Genomic DNA, 17,107 nt, shown 5'->3' on the forward strand with positions numbered 1-17,107 from the left:
GGAATAATAATTGCTTTTATTCCAATGTTGTAGGGATAGCCGAAAATCCAAACTGGACGTTTTGTAAGAGTCTTGGTTAGTCCGGTTACCTCTGTCTCGTAGAAATGCCATTTGATTCTCGTGTTCCTCTGGTGCCCCATGACGTTTGTCTATTAGATTATAACATGTGCTGGTACATTTACATGAGAAAGCAATGCCTTAAACATACATATTATCGTTATCATCAGCTTGAGCCCGGCGGGTTTCAGGTTCAGCTTCTTGAGTTTTCTTGCGTGTGGCTGAGGAAGGTTGAGGCCTGCGTTTACTTAAAAGACACAGGAAGGCTTACAGCGTCGAGTAGCTTTCTTCTTAGCAGCGGCTTTCTTGCCTTGCACGCGCTTCTCAAAAGCGAGATCTTCTTCGCCTTGTCGTTTGTGCTCGTTAAGAATCTGCAATGCGAAGGGCGTGAACCATATCCCTATTATAGGAAAGGAATTAAAACATACTGATTCGAATTCATCGAGCTCTGTATCTGGCTTGTTGGCTGATTTATTTGAGCGAGCCTATATCAAAGTAAGTTTGGCGGATTGCATTTGGCGAGACTTAATCTCAAGATACTGGCCTTTGTGAGGATCTCCGCAAAACGGTCATAGACTTTCTGCTCGTGCAATTTGTCCTGATAAAACTGAAGCCCTTCTATAAGCTTCTTAACAGATTTCTCGGACTTGAACGGAAGCAGAGACAGGCAGAATGCGATGTCTCGCCATTGCCTAGGGTCTTCCGAGAAGCGGAAGCGTTGGCAGAGTTTCTCAACGATATTTTCTGCTTGTTTTTCCTGTTTAAAGGTAAGAGTCCTCCATGCTTGTGGGTCACATGTTTCGTCACCTTTTCGACGAAGGTGAAAATGTACCGCATAGTGTTCTGGAATATGTCTTCGCTTACACCGTGTTCACCTGTTGAAAGATGGCTTATGACTGCATTGCACAATCAGCACCCTGATAACACGAATTATGCGGAGGCAGCGCACCGTCGGGCAAGTTGTTATAGATAGCATTGTCTTTAGTCGACAACTCCGTGAAGAAAAGTTTCGCCAGATCAGAAATCCGTGGGTCTTCATCTTCCAAGCATTTAGCCATCTCGCCGAGTTGTCCCTTGACCTTGATCATGCCGTTCAGAATCAAGTGAGTGAGCACCATCAGTGTGTTCTTCTTAACAACCAAGTCATCGTCCGAAAGACCCTTGTACAACTCGTTGCTGTTTTCGTCAATGATATTGCTGAACGACACGGCTACATCACCCAGCGCGATCACGATGTTGCCCCTTATGTCAGGGTCCTTTGAAGTCTCGAGAATCTTGAACAGGAGATGATGATGGCGGTCGCAGAATTGTGAACTGACGCAGAGGAATTTAGCGAACGACAGCGTCGCAGCAGCGCGGAGCGTTCGATTCTGAACTGGCGTCAAACGAGCAGACTGAAGGCAGAACCATATGACTCGCCTTGAATTTGTGAGGGCTGCCGCAGACGTGAACAAGCATCGGTCCGAAGACAGCTAGCAACGACTGAGGTCCATACAGGAGTTCGGTTTCTCGTACTGCAGCTATCCGATCACCAATCTCATCTTCTACATTTCCGGCTACTTGATCTAGTTCCTCAGTCTCTTTTGATGCCTTGTTTGGCGAATTAACACCTGCAGCAAGTTTCTCCGCTGGGACCGTCGTCAGTGTCCGCTCCGGCCAGATCCAAAGACACTTACCCAGGTCCTTCTCGTCCTTCTGGCGTTTCCACTCCCGCTCAACGAGTTCGAGAAAGACAATGTGTTTAATTGCGACATGGCCAACTACGAATAAAAGTTGACTGAGCTGGAAAGCATCCCCCAAGTCCTTCTCAGCTTGATCTCCGCTCCGCTGTCTTGCACTTTGCGTGGCGGAAGAACTTTGAGATGCAGGAGCATATGAAACACTTCCTGTCTCAGTATCCTGGTCCATCGCATCCGGATCCGCTGGGACAGATGTAGACTCTTCTTGAGCTTGTGGTCTGCGAGCAAATGCACGCTGCGCAAGGTTCTTAATAATCCTGCCACATAGTTCACCTGGTTGCTCCCCAAGGGCATATATGGTGTTTATCACTTGTTCGGCCATTCCAAACCAATCTTTGGACCGACAAGGATGCTCGATGGCTTCTTGAAGCTTCCGGAAGATTGCATTATTCATCTCCAGACGAAGAGTTTTGTTGCAGGAGAGATCCTAGCGATCCTGTCATAATTTGATGCACCAGAAACCCACTCGAACACACCTTTCACTTTCTTCGCACTGCCATTGAGACGTTGCAGGACAACACAAGTATATCGCGCCAGCATAAGATCACTCTAAGAAATATTCTGGTCATGTGCGCGGATGAGAGAGAATTGTAGTACTTTGCCAAGTTTGCCTAGTCCAATTTTCAGCAAAATATCAACCTTTTCTTCCACGATGCTACGCTTCGCCAACGCTAGCATCCCTAGGATGATAACGGCGCCTCGGCGCTGATAAGCCGGTAGAGATTTCGTCGAACCTAAATTAAGGAGACTACATCAAGGGTCGACTGGCAATCATCGTAACCAGAAACAACTTGCTGTAAACCTGCCAGAGCTTGTTAATAATATCATGGTGGACCTGGTCTTCTTCCATCATAGTCTTCATCATCTCTTCTAGACTGGTTAGCTCGGCTAGCGAGGCATCATAGGTCAACCTTTAGATTGCCTCTGTGGTCAGATACGAAATGGGCGGTATTATGACGCATACTCGATCATGTTTTTCGCAATTCTGTTTACTTGCTGTTTTGGTTCCATGTCTGGGAGAGGATCGAAGTACAAATTCCGGTAGCACTCCAGAAGGCGCGAACGGACACCCTTGAGCTTCTTTGCCATCCTCTGACGTTTGGTTGTTATCCTTCGACCAGATAAGGTGCAGCATGCGCTTGATACCAACCTACAGGCCGTCAGTCGGTGGTGCGATCAGCCAGGTAAATCCTACCCCAGCCCCGTCAAACTCATACACATGGGCTACTCTGAAGAACTCCATGGCCTCGAGCACTTCTGCTTTGTTAGTACTGGCGAGTAACTGAGTGATTACTTCCATAGACCCCTCGATCATCCGGATGAATACGAGTGCTTCAGTGTAGTATTTCTTGCGCAGTCTGAGATAGAGCGCTTCATTGGACTCCAATGCCGCGAGGGCTTCCTGCTCCGATGCAATGACGACCTCGTCTACCACAGATTTCCGTGACTTTTTCGCCTTTTTGCCCTTTCCCTTTTTGGGTCTTTTGCTGTCTCCCTCGTCACCCATATTCGCGTCCTCTGCGTTGTGCAATTCACTGTCCACGTCCATTTCATCGTCATTTATTGCGTTCCTGACCATCCATAGTCAGCTACATCCACCAGAAAGTAACTAAATATTTCACCTGCTTTTACCCCTTTCAGCTTCCTCGTCTCCGTCGCCGGTTTCTTCTTCGCTTTCCTCATCGTCATCGTCTTCTTTTCCACCTTTTATGTCATCCCCGTCTTCATCTCCCCGCTCCACGGCCTTACCCACCGCTTCTTCCAACTTGTCCAGCTTCTCTTTCACCTCCTTGTAATACCCCTCCCACTTTTCCAGGTTCAGAGGCCCACCGTGCATGAGCCCCCAAGGATGCGTCATTATAAGTTTCGTAAGCAGAGCAACCGCAGCTTTGCGAACTGTGGAGGCTTTGTCCTCCAACATCGCAACTGCGTGTTTCGTTATTTCCAAACGTTGTTTAGGGAACGGGACACGCAGGTCGCAAAGCCTTGATAGCGTGGCAAGAACCTTGGAGCGCACATAAGAGGACAGGTCGAGGGTTCGGGATAGAAGGAGTTCAAAAAATCCGACAATTTGTTTGTGGGTCTGCGTTGTATCATTGTTATCTTCGGCACTCGATAGCTTCACGGATAAGCAACCCGATCACTTCCACCATTGCCATGCGCATTGGATACGACTAATGCATTGTCATTTCGGGATGAGAATGGCATATTCCACGTAGACCCACCTCTGAATCCAAGTGTCCGAGTAGGACGCTGATCTGCTTGAGCACTGATCTAGGTGACTCTTCACAGAACTTCACCAAGAAACGAGAAAACGCTCGGGGACCTTTCGTGTCCTGGGCAGTTAAAAGTCTTTCCTGCAATTTCGCGCAAGATCTCCTCTCCGAGCTGAGCGTGGTCGAAATGCTTTGCAAGGTGAGAAAGGCACTCAGCCATAGGTTCCGAAAGGTGTTCATGGTATTGTAATGCTTGCATGATATTGATCTGAGCTGCAAGGGCGTGTCCGTGGTGCTTGACAGCAACACATATAACCTTGTACACATTGACCTTGACGTTGTTCACTTTCATGTATTGTTCGTTCTCAGCAATATGATATGCGGGACGGGTCAAGCATCTTAGCATTCGTGTCAATTTAGAAGAAAAGTTCAGCTAGAAATAGGACATACGTGATAAACGCATCTCGTTCTGGAGTCGTCACCCATATGCGATGCGTCTTGAGTTTCATTGCCTTAGTAGAACAATTCGAGTGTTGCGGGGATCTGATCAACCCATGTCCACTCCTCCACTTTCTTGGCAAGTGCACGAGATCCACCTGCTCTACCTCCCCTTCCGCGACGAGCCTTGGGCTGTGGCGTGAGTTCGCCTTCTCCAGGCGACTTCACCTTGTCTGCTGCAGCCGCGAACCAGTTGAGGAGAAACGCGTACATCTCGAGCGGAGTCTTGTGTGCCAGTGACCGCTTGCTGGTCCTCCTCTTTCGAGTCACGGAATGCCGCGTCTAGTCTCGGTGCTGAAGCCTGATGCAATGGAGTCCAGCAGTTTGCTCATGCACGGCCCAGGCACCGCATCGGCATGTTTCAGCAAGCTTCGAAAGATATCAAATATCTCAGGATCGTTAATCTCATCAGAAGAGTGTGCGATGCTGCCAACAGCACCTAGAAACGCAGTCAAGGATAGTCAAACACAAACAACAACTAAGCCCACGTTGAAGCAGTTCAGCAGCATCGTTGTCGTGAAGATCGTGTTCGTTTGGAATCTCGTATGATGACGGGTCTTGAAACGCCTGGAGCTCATCTTGCAGCTCAAATGTGGAGCCCATGGTGGTTGTATACGACTCAGTCACTCTGCCCGCCGTCAGCGACAAGACGCGGTCATTGACGCGATGGCACGTGAGCGGGAAGGTCACGTGCGCTGCTCAGCCCTAATCGTAAGCCAGGAGTCTGCCTGCCGACAGCAGTCACGATGGTCAGTATACTACACATTGATTTTGCTATAGAGGTACCCTTACCGCTGCTACGACAGATCATCCCAGTCCGCTGCTTTTCGTGCGGAAAAGTGATTGGGGACAAATGGAATGCCTACCTCGAACTGCTCGCTAATGACATGAGCGAAGGGTAAGCATTATGTGCAGCCCTCATTCGTCCACACCATCCCAAGCATTGATGCCATTGTTTTGCGTACAGTGACGCACTCGACGAACTGCAACTAAGGAGGTACTGCTGTCGCCGAATGGTGCTCACCCATGTCGACTTGATCGAAAAACTCCTTCACTATAATCGTAAGCATTGAGATACTTATGCGTGCTCTCTTTCTTACCTGCCTTATAGCTATGGAGCGCTCGAAGGACAAGAGTAATTACTAAAAATGATGCACTCGAAGTGTATTGCCTTGATACAAGGATACTTTGTGTTGTATTCTCGTGTACGATGCCTCGTACATTGACGTGAGTTTCAGAGAGACCCGCTGGTGCCAGACTCAACGCGTGTTATGGACAAGTTCAAGATCATGCAGATTGTTCTTCGCTGAATGAAGCTGAGATTATATTAAACGCGCAAAAATTATACACAGAAGAAGCTTTGAAATTGAGTACAGCTAATCATGAGGCTACATTCCGATTCTGCACACGCAGCGCAGCCATTATGCTAACAGAGAAAATACCACCCGAATTTTTGATATCAAACCAAGCAAAGAGGAAAAAAAGCAAACAAACAACGAACATCGTCATACACCCTCCACCACTATTTTCTGACCAGGCGGGGCTCCCGTCCTCGCAAAGGATATCAGTGGAGATGCCGTTCGACTGCCAGTGAACGGTGGTGGTGGGACTCCAGGGCCATCCCCCGGACCTGCAGCTGGTGGTATTCCAGGTCCGCTTTGCGGTATTATGCCTGGGCCATTAGGAAGTGGGACACCGGGTCCGCTGGTACTGGACAAAATTGCAAGTGGCGGAGACATCCCAGGTCCACTAGGTGGCGGTACTCCCGGGCCGGACGGCGGGCCCGACAACATGACCCCAACGCCAGTTCCCGCCGCGGCACCGGATAACATTCCGGGGACACCAGGGCCCGTAGGTGGGAGAACCCCTGGACCTGTCAACCGAGGAGAAAATACAATAGGGGGCATTCCAAGTTTAGAAGGAGGTGGTAGTACTGGGGATGATTTCCGTGGAAGAGCAAACGGTCCTGGGGAAGAAGTATTCATGGATGATGGCGGAGCAATGGGATTGGAAAGGTTTGCATTAGTAGGTGATGTTGGAGGTCCGGAGCGTGATGGGGATACAGTCAGTGAATTAGGTGATTGACGGCGGTGATGGGCCTGTGGTGGGTTAGACGACCGATGAGGCATACCTGACGTCCCAGGACCACCTGGAATAGGTGAATGATATCGCTCAGGAGGCGGAAATGCAGCGCCAGGCCCTCCAGGAGGAACTGAATTGCCCACTTCGCCATGTGCCCAGTTATGTCGAGGAGAAGATGTCGCAGAGGCAGTATTTTGCGAAGGGCCAAGTACAAACGAGGTTGCAACAGGTCTATCCCGCTCGTCATATGTAGGGAAAGACGGATGCGTAGACGACGGCCGGCTCCCGGGAACACTACCTCCCCCGTACTTGCCCTCCTCCCTTTTCCAGTGCGTTTTTGATGACGGATTAGCAGAAAGATTGATGAGCTCCATAGTCGGTGTCTGATGCCCCTGTCCGGATCTTATCCCAGGACCTTCCACACCGACACCTGATGTAGGTCCAATGCGCAACTCTGGTCCAGATGAGTGGTGGTTATGTAGAATGTGGTGGTGGTGTCGATGATGATGTTGGCTGACATGGTGATGATGGGGTGCAGCCCCTGTCGGCCCATGCGGATGCTGGGTATGTAGATGTGGGTGCGGGGAATGTGGGTGCTGGTGCGGATGCGGGTGCTGATGTTGATGGTGCGGGTGTGCGTGTGGAGGTTGCGAATGCGCTTGGTGACTTGAGTGTGAGGAATGGGAAGAGTGAGCAAGGTGTGGTGATGGGGCCAAGTGCGTGTGATGAGAATGCAAGTGCGATTGTTGGTTTTGGGGACGGGGTGCAGGAGTCAAGCCCGGCTGCGCTTGAGATTTATCTCTGTCCCCCCAGTCAACACGTTCCTTTTCCCTCTCACGATCCATGATATCATCCTCTCGTCTGCGCTCCGAAAGACCCCAATCTGCAGGACCAGAGGGCTTCGAGTTCCATCCAGAAGACTGATATCCAGGACCAACGTTCGGTCCAAACTCCCTGTCTCTTCCGCGCGAGTTTATTTCTCCGACTCGCTCCCGTTCACGTATTTCTCGATCTCGCTGCTGTGCAAGTTCGCGAGTGTGCTCGCGTGCAACCAACTCTCGTTCCCGCTCCCGCTCCCGTTGCGCTTGGGCCTCCCATTCGCGATCAAGCGGGGGTCCTGAGGAGCGCGGTATCCTCCCAGACGTTGAAGGACCACCAGGACCAGGGGGATATGCACTTTCCCGGCCAGCACTGGGCTGGAAGGTGCCCATAGACGGCTGGCCGAAACCTGCAGAGTCAGTAGGACCAACTCCCGGACCAGTCATCCCAGCGTGATTGTGTGATGGTGGTACTGACGTCCCTGTAGCGGGCGGAGGAACGGGGCCAGGCTGAGTTACGCCTGGGCCAGCACCTGTTGGGTAAGTTTCGGCTGTCGGAAGGCCGTTCATCCCAAAGGGTACCCCAGCTACGTTGTTGTACCCTGTCGCCGCTCCTCCAGCACCTGGGCCAAACCCCATCCCGGGGCCAATGCCAGGTCCAACCGCGGGAAAGCCCACGCCGGGTGCGCCAGGAAATATGCCATACGGGTAACCGAAGCCGGCTCTACGGTGCTGAAAGATATATTCGAGGTCCGCGGCGATGTCAGCAGGCGAGGCTGTTGGAAGGTCGGGATATGCTGTGGGGTTGAGACCTGGAAATTTTGCATTAACAGACCGAGAGAAGAACTGGATGTATTTACCTAGCCCGTTGAACCCAAGAAGCAATCCAGAATTCAGAGTGGGGTTAATCGCGCCGTCGGGTGGGGGTCTCTTGTTTGCACTGGAGATAAACTGTACAAGGCGTGACGGAAGCGGGGTCGCATTCACAATTTCGCGTAAAGATGGCGCCGGTGGCGGGTCGCGGATTGGAACGGGAAAACGACGAACTGTACAACGTCGATTAGAAAAAGTTAAAGCTCAGTAACATGACAAGAAACACGATATGTCGAAGACGCCGATATATACTCCAGACGGAGATGCCAATCGGGATAGACGGACTGTTCGCGACGCAAGGCGAACCTCAAGAGGGATCTTATCGCTTCTGCAATTGAAAGAAAAGCTTACCTGGAATAGGCCTTTCCGCTGCTCGCCTCTCTCTTTCGAGCTTTCTCCGTTTTCTGTTTGTTTCGGCCATCATTTCCGTTTGAAGTTGGTCGCGTGTATGCTGTAAACGTGCTAGACATTAGCTATGCCATCTGGGGCAGGAAGCACAGGAGAAGAGGAGATGAAAAACGCGGTAACGATGATTATATGACAGGAATCCAAGCAACACACCTCCCAGTTCTCCCAAATACCTGCTTCCTCTTCCTTTCGTTTCCTCTCGAGAGCCTGAACTTCATAACGTCGTTTTCGTTCGGCAAGCATGAGTCTTTTGTCACGTCGTTTCGTCAATTCCTCTTGAATGTAATGTAATTCGGGATGAGCGCCTAAGAAGTGGACGTCAACTAAGGAAAGAAAGCCTTGCAAAGTGAAAAAGTCTGCATACCCTCCCAAATCAAACTTTCTTCCCATGCAATGCCTTCCATCTTTTCTAGGAACACGCGTTCCCTGAGCATAGCAAACTTGATTTCGATGGTGGCGAGGACATCGAGGGCCTCTGCGCGATGCGCAGGCTGAAGGTCGGGGTCCTCATCCGGCTCTTCTACCTCTAGTTCTGGGTCGTCTATATTAGATTCACGGTCGTCTTGAACGTTGGGATGTTCGTCGACATCTACCTCGCCTGGTATGTCGCCAAGCTGGTCATCGGGCTCAGTTGGAGAGCGTTCCTCGTCGTCGACGGCTTCCCCATCTCCCTCCTGTTCTTCTGCCGCGTCACCCATAGTGTCACCGTTGGGTTCGTCGTCTTCTTCCGGAGTATGTTCTCGTGGTGACTCTGCATGGGAGGGTGGGACTGACAGAACTGTATCCTGAGTAAGCACCTGCAATTCATGAGATATGCCATCGTGGGGACTAGCGTGTGTGTCCCAGTGGTTGACGGCAGCCAATACGGCAGGTCTATTTGACCTCGCGTGGGGCGGACGAGTGACGCTCGAGTACCGACGATCGGGGTAGTCTTCTTCTGTAGCAGATCCTTCAGCGTGATCGTCCGCGTCGACGTCATCGACGTCCATTTGGTCTGCTTCGACGATGTCTGGACCCGCGTTCACAACCTTGCTTGGTTTGACATCAGTCTTTGATGTACACGGTTTTCGGATACGCGAGGCGTTAGAGGTGGATTGGTGTGAGACAGGAGAGGGTCTTTGGCGCGGCCTGCTAGAAGGGCTCACAGATTCGTCCTCCTCATCGACGTCCTGGTCATCAATAGGGTCATCTTCCTCGTCCTGGATATCTTCTTCGTCCTCGCGGTGACCACGGCCACGGCCGTCTGGGTCGCCTTCCTCGCCTTCTTCCTCTTCCATGGCACGCGGGGGTGCTGGCTGTTCCTCTTCCTCTTCTTCCTCTTCTGCGTCTGGGGTTGCTGATGGTGACTTTGAGTGTCTTGTTGCGGTAGTACTGCGGGTTGTAGTTATGGTATTGTGATTCGAGCTGGGGTTTGCATGGGTGCCAGTGGCGGGAAGGGCAGCGGGAGTGGTGGTGGTGGGTTGACCGGGATGCGAGCCTGACGCCGACGCCGATGACGGGGTCTGTGCAGTGCCGCCCTTGTATGCCCAGTCCCACATCGGAGCTGGCACGATTCCTCCGCGTTTCTTGCGCCTGCTGTTGGCCGAGGCAGCGTTGGCAGACTTGCGTGCATTTCTCGACCTGGACTTGCGCTTTGCCCCAGCTGTAGCCTTGCGGATGCGGGGAGGCGGGCCCTCTGGACAGTCTGCATGGCTGATGCTTACTGGCCGAGCAGTGGAGGACGACGTCCGGATGTCCGGAGGGGTGCCGTCCTCGTCAGCCTCAGTGAGCTCAGACAACTCGGACTCGTCCATGGGGTCTGGCATCGGCGACGGCGACGGAGACGGCGACGAAAGCGGATCAAGTGAGCCGGCGACGGACGGCGTCATGGCAGGCAGAGCTTATGGGCACAGTGGTCCTCTCACCTCGTCGCTGCGGTCGACGTCGAGCACGACCTGATCTCACTACTTTCCAAAAACAGCTCAATACCTCACGTGATACACAGTCTATATATAGTAACACTGTCACAACCCGACCCACTCACGATACCGGGCTATCCGCGCCGCATTCCGGTCCACAATGGCCTGCACCTCCTCACCCCAGACCTCCCTTGGATCCCGTCCAGCACCGAGACACTCCTGCGTGTGCCTCTCAGCCTCTGGGAACTCGAACACGACGCAGTTCTCCAGCATCAGCCCTTTCCTGGCGTCCCATCGGATCAACTGTGGTCTTGATGGCACAGCGTGAGGCGGGACCACGGACCGGCCCAGATGCAGATCTTCAAATATCAAGAACGCATCATCTTCGTCGATGGGTAGCTTGCTGTGTTCGACGCGTCAACTTCACAGCACGGTCAGTCGGAAAGTCAGGTCGACCACTCACTTCACTTGCTCGCCAAGCAACTTGGACTCGCGATGCAGCAAGTCTCGCAAAAGGCGTTCATACAGCTTTCTCCGATTTTTGATCGGAAGAGGATTCAGAATGGGCTTCTTTGCCAAGTCACAGATAATGTAACTGGCTATATGCAGCCCAAACATGCTTGGAAGAGGTCCTAAGACACAAGTCGGAATATTATCCTTGGAACAACCAATGCCTACAGATATACCAAGCACAGGCAATATCCGAACCCTAAAATCATCGAACGCATTCAACTCTTTCACGTTACCTTTCTCAAACTCCTCTTCGGGGAGCGGCAATAGCTTGACGTCCCCCGGCACCTCGGTAGAGTAAACCACAGGAATACCAGAGGTCACACCCTCCAAGCGCAGCCTTCGCCTCACAGCTCGTGCGAGGGGGTCATAGATAGTATAGGATATATCGCTGATCTGTATCCGCGTAGGGTCACACTTGGCACCAGCTCCCATGGAGGAGAAGACCTAAGTCGACTTCGGTGAGATGCGATGCAACTGGAAGCCACGACGAACACCTGCTTACACGAATGTTATGGTCATGGCAGTACTTGAGTAGATCCACCTTGGTCGTAATGTTGTCGATGGCATCTTCACAAAATGATCAATCTCCAAGTTATATATCACGACGAATCCATACCAACAACCCAGTCGGCACCCTCAAGGAGCCTCCCTCCATCTTCTTTTCTCCAAATTTCTATCCGGCTGTCAACATCCACCCACCGCGAAATCCGCCTCAAAGTCCGTTCTATACATGCTACCTTGGGCGTCCCAACATCCGCAAGCGTCGCCGTGGCGTGCCGGTTAAGTGAAGACAGTGTGACATAGTCAAAGTCAACAAGTCGTATTTTGGATACTCCCCTATAACGAAACGAGACAAGTCAGGCCAAGGGCGCAGAACTGACAGGCAGCGCTGCGTACGATCGAACGAGCATGACGGCTGCCCAGCTGCCAACACCACCGCAACCCACAATAACCACAGACCCACCACGAACGCCTGCCATTCCTTCCTCTCCCAAGAAAGCATAGTTCCGAGCAAGCTGTTCCCGAATGAGGTCTTCATCATATGTACCATTGCTAGCAGTTCGTATGATGAGCTCCTCCGCAAATACTTCATCCTTCAAAACAAGTTCACTCTCCACTACGGGTGGTGCGTCGTTGTCGGCAGCGAGTGACCGGCGGATTTCGTCGTCGAGATTTCGTCGGCGTTCTCGCTTGGTGTAGCCATTGTACGCGGTGAACAGTGCCGACGTGACCAGGCAAGCTGAAAGTGCAGTGATGACTAGCTGCGTGCGATGAGATTGGATCGTCAATACGTTCATTGGCAGAAAATAACCAGCGCATGTTGTGCTGCTTCGGCTCTTTCCAGACTCAAATTGACCCTAATTAACCGCTACTCGGAGTAATAGCCTTGAGTGGGCGCCCCGGCGGCCAACAGTTTGAAACCAGTAAACCCATATCAAAGCTTCCTCCCGTCTAACCTCGAACGCACGTCTGCCAATGGCTAGCCTTCATTATTTCCCGCTACTTACAACGTGGTTTCATCCGACTTTTAATTGAACAACCACTCGACAGGTAAGGTATACAGTGCGCGGTGCGTATAGTACTATAGATACCAATACATATCCCAGTAGAATAGTAGTGATACATCCCAGCCCAAGTACCGTCTTCCAGAGCCAGGTACTCCATTGGCTGCCCGTCATGAATCGTGAATACATGAATGGAGGAACGTCTAAAGCGTCTTCCTCCTAAACTTCGATATGAATCAATCGTTACGTGACATAGATCAGCGTGCGTCGTGTCGAATTAACGATGCATAGGGTGATGAAAGCACCAACTAGGATGCCAGTGATGATACAGGAAGCTGTTTCGACAAATGAATGTGATGGAACCCTCGGGGACTCTTCGGATTCGGGGGGTTGAGATTCCAGCCGTGGGGGACCTTGTTCTTCCCGCCGGGTTTGGCTTGGTGTGACCGTTGGAGTAGAAGAATCAATGACCTCTTCAGAGGGCGGCATGACCTTCTCCTCAATCTCTGTCAAAGGAACCTCGGCCACGCTTTCTGAAGCAATATCGCGTGTAATAGGTGTAGGAACCGCTGAAGCGGGAGTTGCCCCCGATGTTGACGTGGACGCCCGCCGGCGGTGTCCACGGACGGACGGAGGTGGAGACGGGAGCAACACGAGTGTATAGTCCCCATCCTCCGTTTCAGTGTCGGGATATATGCAAGACGATGATGACACCTCTGCTTCCTCATAATCGTGCACCACACGCTCAAGATCCGTGACAACACCTTGTAGTCTCCGGACCTCCTCGGTGAACTGACTCTTCTGCTTCTCCCGCACCTCCTCGGCGACCGCCTGAACAAGGGACCTAATCACTGACCACATCTCAACGTGATCGCGTGACCACCATTGGGCGGGCCACTGGGCAATGATGAAGGCAAGCGTACATGCGGTATCTGTTGCATTTGTAAAGTCTTTTGCGACGACCTTGTGAAACCAGGGACGTAGGAAAGCCATCGCCAGGCGGACCGACCCTCCTGTTGCGTCCCGCAGGCGGTGCTCAGTGGGGAGTCGTAGGAATTGATCCGACATATCCTGGCAAAATTGACGGAAACTGGGTTTCCTTTCCATCGTGTCCCAAGACAGCGCGTCGAAGGGCGATGAGAGTTTTGTGTCGCCAGATTCTTGTCGTAAGAAGTAGGAGGGAAGTTTGTCGATAAGGGAGAAAAGGGGCACGGAAGCCAGAACAGCAGGGGCTGGAATAGACCCGTACACGAGGACATTTTGCGATTCGAGAGCATATCGATACCACTTCCAGTAGTCCAAGTGTCTCCTGTGTAAATAAGTGTGAGAACCGTAAACCTCAAAGGTGGAAAGCAGATCGCTTACTCTTTAGGCGTCCCCTTCCTTAGTAACTCCAGCGTGGTGGCCGCCCGACCAGCGAGCATCCTGGAGTCGATCACAGCGATTTCAATATCGTGTTTAAGACCGACTCGATAACGTCGGGTAGCTTCCCAGATTGCCCAGATGAAGCTGAAAGTGGTCGATATAAAGGGTGATTTGTGCCTCTGCGTCCAGTCCATATGCAGGGCAGCGTCCAAATAGGAGCTGCTGGAGGCGATGGTCTCGCCAGGACCAACAGCGGGTGATTTCAGCTTCTCAGCGGCGAGCGTAAAATGCTCATTGTACTTTTGCCCCACGAAATAAGGTTCGACTGTGGTGACGCTTTGCGAGTGAGCTTTGGGAGTATAGACGCGGAACAAGAAGGGGTTATCTTGGATGAGCCGATCGAAGGAATGTTCGGAGCTGAAGCCATATTGAGGTAGATAGTTGGAAGCGATTGGACTCTGCGGCGGCCCCTGGCGAGAGTCAGAGTTTGGGAGGCTGGGGGAAACGACAGTCATTTCTGACGAGAGCAGTTAGTGGAGGGGACTCGAAGCCTGGGGAGTGACTTCTGCGTCATTGCGCCTTAGGGTTTTTCTATGAATGCTCTGGTACCTCGTGTCTGCCAGGCGTCATCACTGCCTATCCCGGGCGATGGGTGCACAGTTTTCATCCCGCAAACACGCGTTCCTGTGGCAGGAAGGGGAACACGTGGGTTTCATGAGTATCTGAAACCTTTGCACCCTGCTGGCAATGACTCCGAGTCGCCACCACCAGCGATGACGGATCCGAGGTGTGGAGAGCAGCTGCGTCCTGAGTTAATTTGAGCAACGGAATGTTGAGTGGACCCTACTTTCTGCGGACTCCCGGCGCCCGGGACTAGTCCCAAGGCTAGGCCACTTAAAAGAGGCTGCCAGCAGTGAAATCGACCTTACAACAGGAGAGACAAAAGCCCCAATCATTGAATAATTGCAAGAGACAAGTGGACGACCACACGCACTAGACGGCATAAGTGATCGTGGCGTGTGCAGTAGGTAATTATTAGTGGGCTCGACCTTCCAGACTCTACCTATGGCATCGACATGGTGGTCACACCAACTTGTCTGACAGTCATCGTTATAATCACAGTGGCGGCTATTCAGGATGCCAGTGATGTATCAATTCGCTAACGGTCTACAGGCACTCCGCTTGCGACCAGCATCGAGGAGGCTGATCACCGCTGCTGGGCTAGTGCTCTATTGCCTAATGTACGCCAGTAAGGGCGTTGTAAGAGGCTTACCCGCTTAACCGTTTCCCCGGATGCACAATTGTGCTGATTATCTGGACTTACAGCTTACAGACGCCTGCTATGGTCACCTGCACACCTCGTGCAAGATAAGCGATAATCGATGCACAATCGCACACGTTTCGCGTGGGTACACCGTCGCTGATCAGTTCGACTAAATCTTTCGAGAGACCTGTGGAATGGACTTATCGCATCTCGTCAAAACCCACCATAGATGTTTGATGGGCGCTGAATCAAGCAATCCACGCAGCTCGGAGCCTTCGCCCACACTGCGACAGCACGAGACTCATCGATCCTACAGCAATCGTTAGGTTACATAATCTCGGGGCTACGCGATCGTCGCACATGAAACCCACGCGTCAAATGGCATTTCGCTATCATCGCAATCTCATCTTCCCGAACATCACGCAGACTATGATGTTTTTTGGGTCTGCGCGTGGACGCTGTCGTTCTCGTGCAAGCTTCGTCTTCACCTGCTTATCGTGCCAAAGTGGCCACCGTACATGGCAATGTAAATTTGCCACAAAGCCAAACCAGAGAGCAAAGCTTATATGGACAACCAAGGCATATCAAGGCGATCCTATTGGTATTAGTGCTGGAATTCAGGATAGAATTTCTGATCTATTCTCTTCACGATGTTTCATGGCAGTTCATGGTTTCCGTGCTTCCAGGATAGTGGAGTTTATGCGGCTGTTTTGCGTGCCAATGTCTTTCCAGCGGACCTACTATCAGGAACCTCTTCTTGGTTCCTGCTCAATGCTCACACCGTGACGCCTACTGCAGAAATCACGGTGCTAAGATGGACAAGGTCGATGCCCGTGCCCTCACCATTCCACTCGCGTTACCTCTGGATTATATGCCTCGAAGTCACCATGATACACCTGGTTGTGCCGATCACCAAGGACAGAGGTTGATGGACTGTGTATATCCGCATCAAGTCCGATGGTGGGTATAGGTTTCGCTGGAGGTATCCATCAATCGGAATTCTCTCAGGGAGGGATCGCACACATTGCGAGGTTTGTGGCGATTCTTTTAGCCTCCCAGAATGCAGCGCATCTTTATAAAGCCGTCGTGTTCGTGGGTTTGATCAGAGCTGCAACCATGGTCGCCTCCCAAAGTCCGTTCATGTGTGCTTTCAAAATTGCTCGTGCTCCATGTCGTGTGGTACCCTCTTCCAAACGCCCAGTCGCTACCCTATCCTCGCGTACTCTTTTAGCTAGTGAGGCTGTAGCGCCTGCACTGCCTGCGATCTTCGACATATTCGATGCACCCGTCAGGCTGGGAGAGTCGAGTAAGCAACTCGGACGATCCAAGGTTGAGGAACCTGTTCTATTGTCTCCTTCGGCTACCCAGGCCGGGCGACAGAGTTCTATGGGTATTTACAGTGCTTTGGGAAACCCTACTACCCTCCCTCCGCCAATCATTTTTGATGGACCAGCTCGGCCCCGTCACCTTTTATCCGATGCCAGTAAGAAACCTCGCCAAGTTCTACGAGGCTCCCTACTGGACAAAAATAAATTCTCCACCCTGTCTTCTTCTGAATCAGAGATACTCTGCGAGATTTTCGACGGTCCTTCACGCCTCACTCGGTACAAGTATCCTGCAGTGCCAAATGAGGTAAGACGATCGCTTCTTGATCTCTATGCAACCAATAGTTTACTCAGTTACTGACATCCTAGCCGTCTTCGTCTTACCTTCGCATTGCTTTTACCCTGTGCTTATCGGGCACCTTCGGTTGGATGATATCCCAAGAATGAACGTTTGAACCACCTTAGAATCTCTGTCAACCCCCTTCCCCACACATGGGTTAATGTCCTACTTCTACCGCACGAATATCCCCTCACTCTGGGGCTGCA

General features: G+C 51.7%; 6 protein-coding genes across 6 annotated transcripts; 2 read left to right on the plus strand and 4 right to left on the minus strand.

Annotated features, from left to right (window-relative positions):
* Positions 1-149: 149 nt before the first annotated feature.
* F5J12DRAFT_815884 (non-SMC mitotic condensation complex subunit 1-domain-containing protein) lies at positions 150-5,166 on the minus strand. Its single transcript, XM_051745051.1, has 22 exons — positions 4,999-5,166; positions 4,781-4,949; positions 4,565-4,757; positions 4,463-4,524; positions 4,113-4,410; positions 4,022-4,090; positions 3,941-3,970; positions 3,419-3,915; positions 2,992-3,367; positions 2,915-2,946; positions 2,761-2,886; positions 2,592-2,707; positions 2,394-2,530; positions 2,259-2,345; positions 1,734-2,223; positions 1,477-1,685; positions 1,007-1,427; positions 865-953; positions 598-814; positions 486-523; positions 329-428; positions 150-278 (listed from the first exon to the last, which is right to left on the minus strand). Exons 1-22 carry the CDS (start codon positions 5,111-5,113, stop codon positions 199-201), a joined length of 3,951 nt encoding a protein of 1,316 aa, XP_051602146.1. The 5' UTR covers positions 5,114-5,166; the 3' UTR covers positions 150-198.
* Positions 5,167-5,241: 75 nt separating this feature from the next.
* F5J12DRAFT_815887 (DNA-directed RNA polymerase, subunit N/Rpb10) lies at positions 5,242-5,767 on the plus strand. Its single transcript, XM_051745052.1, has 4 exons — positions 5,242-5,259; positions 5,317-5,408; positions 5,478-5,572; positions 5,622-5,767. Exons 1-4 carry the CDS (start codon positions 5,257-5,259, stop codon positions 5,654-5,656), a joined length of 225 nt encoding a protein of 74 aa, XP_051602147.1. The 5' UTR covers positions 5,242-5,256; the 3' UTR covers positions 5,657-5,767.
* A 47-nt stretch (positions 5,768-5,814) lies between these two features.
* On the minus strand, positions 5,815-9,888 carry F5J12DRAFT_815889 (Sds3-like-domain-containing protein). The gene is made up of 5 exons (XM_051745053.1): positions 9,056-9,888; positions 8,845-8,996; positions 8,635-8,734; positions 8,271-8,456; positions 5,815-8,222 (listed from the first exon to the last, which is right to left on the minus strand). The coding sequence occupies exons 1-5, from the start codon at positions 9,678-9,680 to the stop codon at positions 6,016-6,018; spliced, it is 3,270 nt and encodes a 1,089-aa protein (XP_051602148.1). The 5' UTR covers positions 9,681-9,888; the 3' UTR covers positions 5,815-6,015.
* A 762-nt stretch (positions 9,889-10,650) lies between these two features.
* On the minus strand, positions 10,651-12,460 carry F5J12DRAFT_815894 (uncharacterized protein). The gene is made up of 6 exons (XM_051745054.1): positions 12,000-12,460; positions 11,719-11,939; positions 11,605-11,669; positions 11,276-11,546; positions 11,053-11,221; positions 10,651-10,992 (listed from the first exon to the last, which is right to left on the minus strand). Exons 1-6 carry the CDS (start codon positions 12,398-12,400, stop codon positions 10,695-10,697), a joined length of 1,425 nt encoding a protein of 474 aa, XP_051602149.1. The 5' UTR covers positions 12,401-12,460; the 3' UTR covers positions 10,651-10,694.
* Positions 12,461-12,850: 390 nt separating this feature from the next.
* F5J12DRAFT_717624 (uncharacterized protein) lies at positions 12,851-14,487 on the minus strand (the record flags this gene model as incomplete). The annotated part of the gene is made up of 2 exons (XM_051741071.1): positions 12,851-13,916; positions 13,973-14,487. The coding sequence occupies 2 exons, from the start codon at positions 14,485-14,487 to the stop codon at positions 12,851-12,853; spliced, it is 1,581 nt and encodes a 526-aa protein (XP_051602150.1).
* A 1,865-nt stretch (positions 14,488-16,352) lies between these two features.
* On the plus strand, positions 16,353-17,008 carry F5J12DRAFT_890460 (uncharacterized protein; the record flags this gene model as incomplete). The annotated part of the gene is made up of 2 exons (XM_051747412.1): positions 16,353-16,868; positions 16,931-17,008. The coding sequence occupies 2 exons, from the start codon at positions 16,353-16,355 to the stop codon at positions 17,006-17,008; spliced, it is 594 nt and encodes a 197-aa protein (XP_051602151.1).
* Between the last annotated feature and the right edge of the window lie 99 nt (positions 17,009-17,107).

The sequence above is a fragment of the Pisolithus orientalis genome, assembly GCF_024613125.1.
Source record: "Pisolithus orientalis strain OTSU chromosome Unknown F5J12scaffold_7, whole genome shotgun sequence".
NCBI lineage: Eukaryota > Fungi > Basidiomycota > Agaricomycetes > Boletales > Pisolithaceae > Pisolithus > Pisolithus orientalis.

What these genes read in the sequence shown, in the direction of transcription:
- F5J12DRAFT_815884 (XM_051745051.1), bottom strand. Translation starts at nt 5,113, where the DNA reads ATGGGCTCCACATTTGAGCTGCAAGATGAGCTCCAGGCGTTTCAAGAC. An exon ending in TGCGCATGGCAATGGTGGAA is followed by an intron (nt 3,916 to 3,940) that starts GTGATCGGGTTG and finishes TTATCCGTGAAG; the next exon opens with CTATCGAGTGCCGAAGATAA. An exon ending in CTATAACAACTTGCCCGACG is followed by an intron (nt 954 to 1,006) that starts GTGCGCTGCCTC and finishes TGTGCAATGCAG; the next exon opens with TCATAAGCCATCTTTCAACA.
- F5J12DRAFT_815887 (XM_051745052.1), top strand. An exon ending in GCTAATGACATGAGCGAAGG is followed by an intron (nt 5,409 to 5,477) that starts GTAAGCATTATG and finishes TTTTGCGTACAG; the next exon opens with TGACGCACTCGACGAACTGC. An exon ending in AAAACTCCTTCACTATAATC is followed by an intron (nt 5,573 to 5,621) that starts GTAAGCATTGAG and finishes CCTGCCTTATAG; the next exon opens with CTATGGAGCGCTCGAAGGAC.
- F5J12DRAFT_815889 (XM_051745053.1), bottom strand. Translation starts at nt 9,680, where the DNA reads ATGGACGTCGATGACGTCGACGCGGACGATCACGCTGAAGGATCTGCT. An exon ending in AGCGGAAAGGCCTATTCCAG is followed by an intron (nt 8,457 to 8,634) that starts GTAAGCTTTTCT and finishes GACGTTGTACAG; the next exon opens with TTCGTCGTTTTCCCGTTCCA. An exon ending in TCTTGGGTTCAACGGGCTAG is followed by an intron (nt 8,223 to 8,270) that starts GTAAATACATCC and finishes CAAAATTTCCAG; the next exon opens with GTCTCAACCCCACAGCATAT.
- F5J12DRAFT_815894 (XM_051745054.1), bottom strand. Translation starts at nt 12,400, where the DNA reads ATGAACGTATTGACGATCCAATCTCATCGCACGCAGCTAGTCATCACT. An exon ending in GGGTGCCGACTGGGTTGTTG is followed by an intron (nt 11,670 to 11,718) that starts GTATGGATTCGT and finishes CATTTTGTGAAG; the next exon opens with ATGCCATCGACAACATTACG. An exon ending in TTGCTTGGCGAGCAAGTGAA is followed by an intron (nt 10,993 to 11,052) that starts GTGAGTGGTCGA and finishes CGTCGAACACAG; the next exon opens with CAAGCTACCCATCGACGAAG.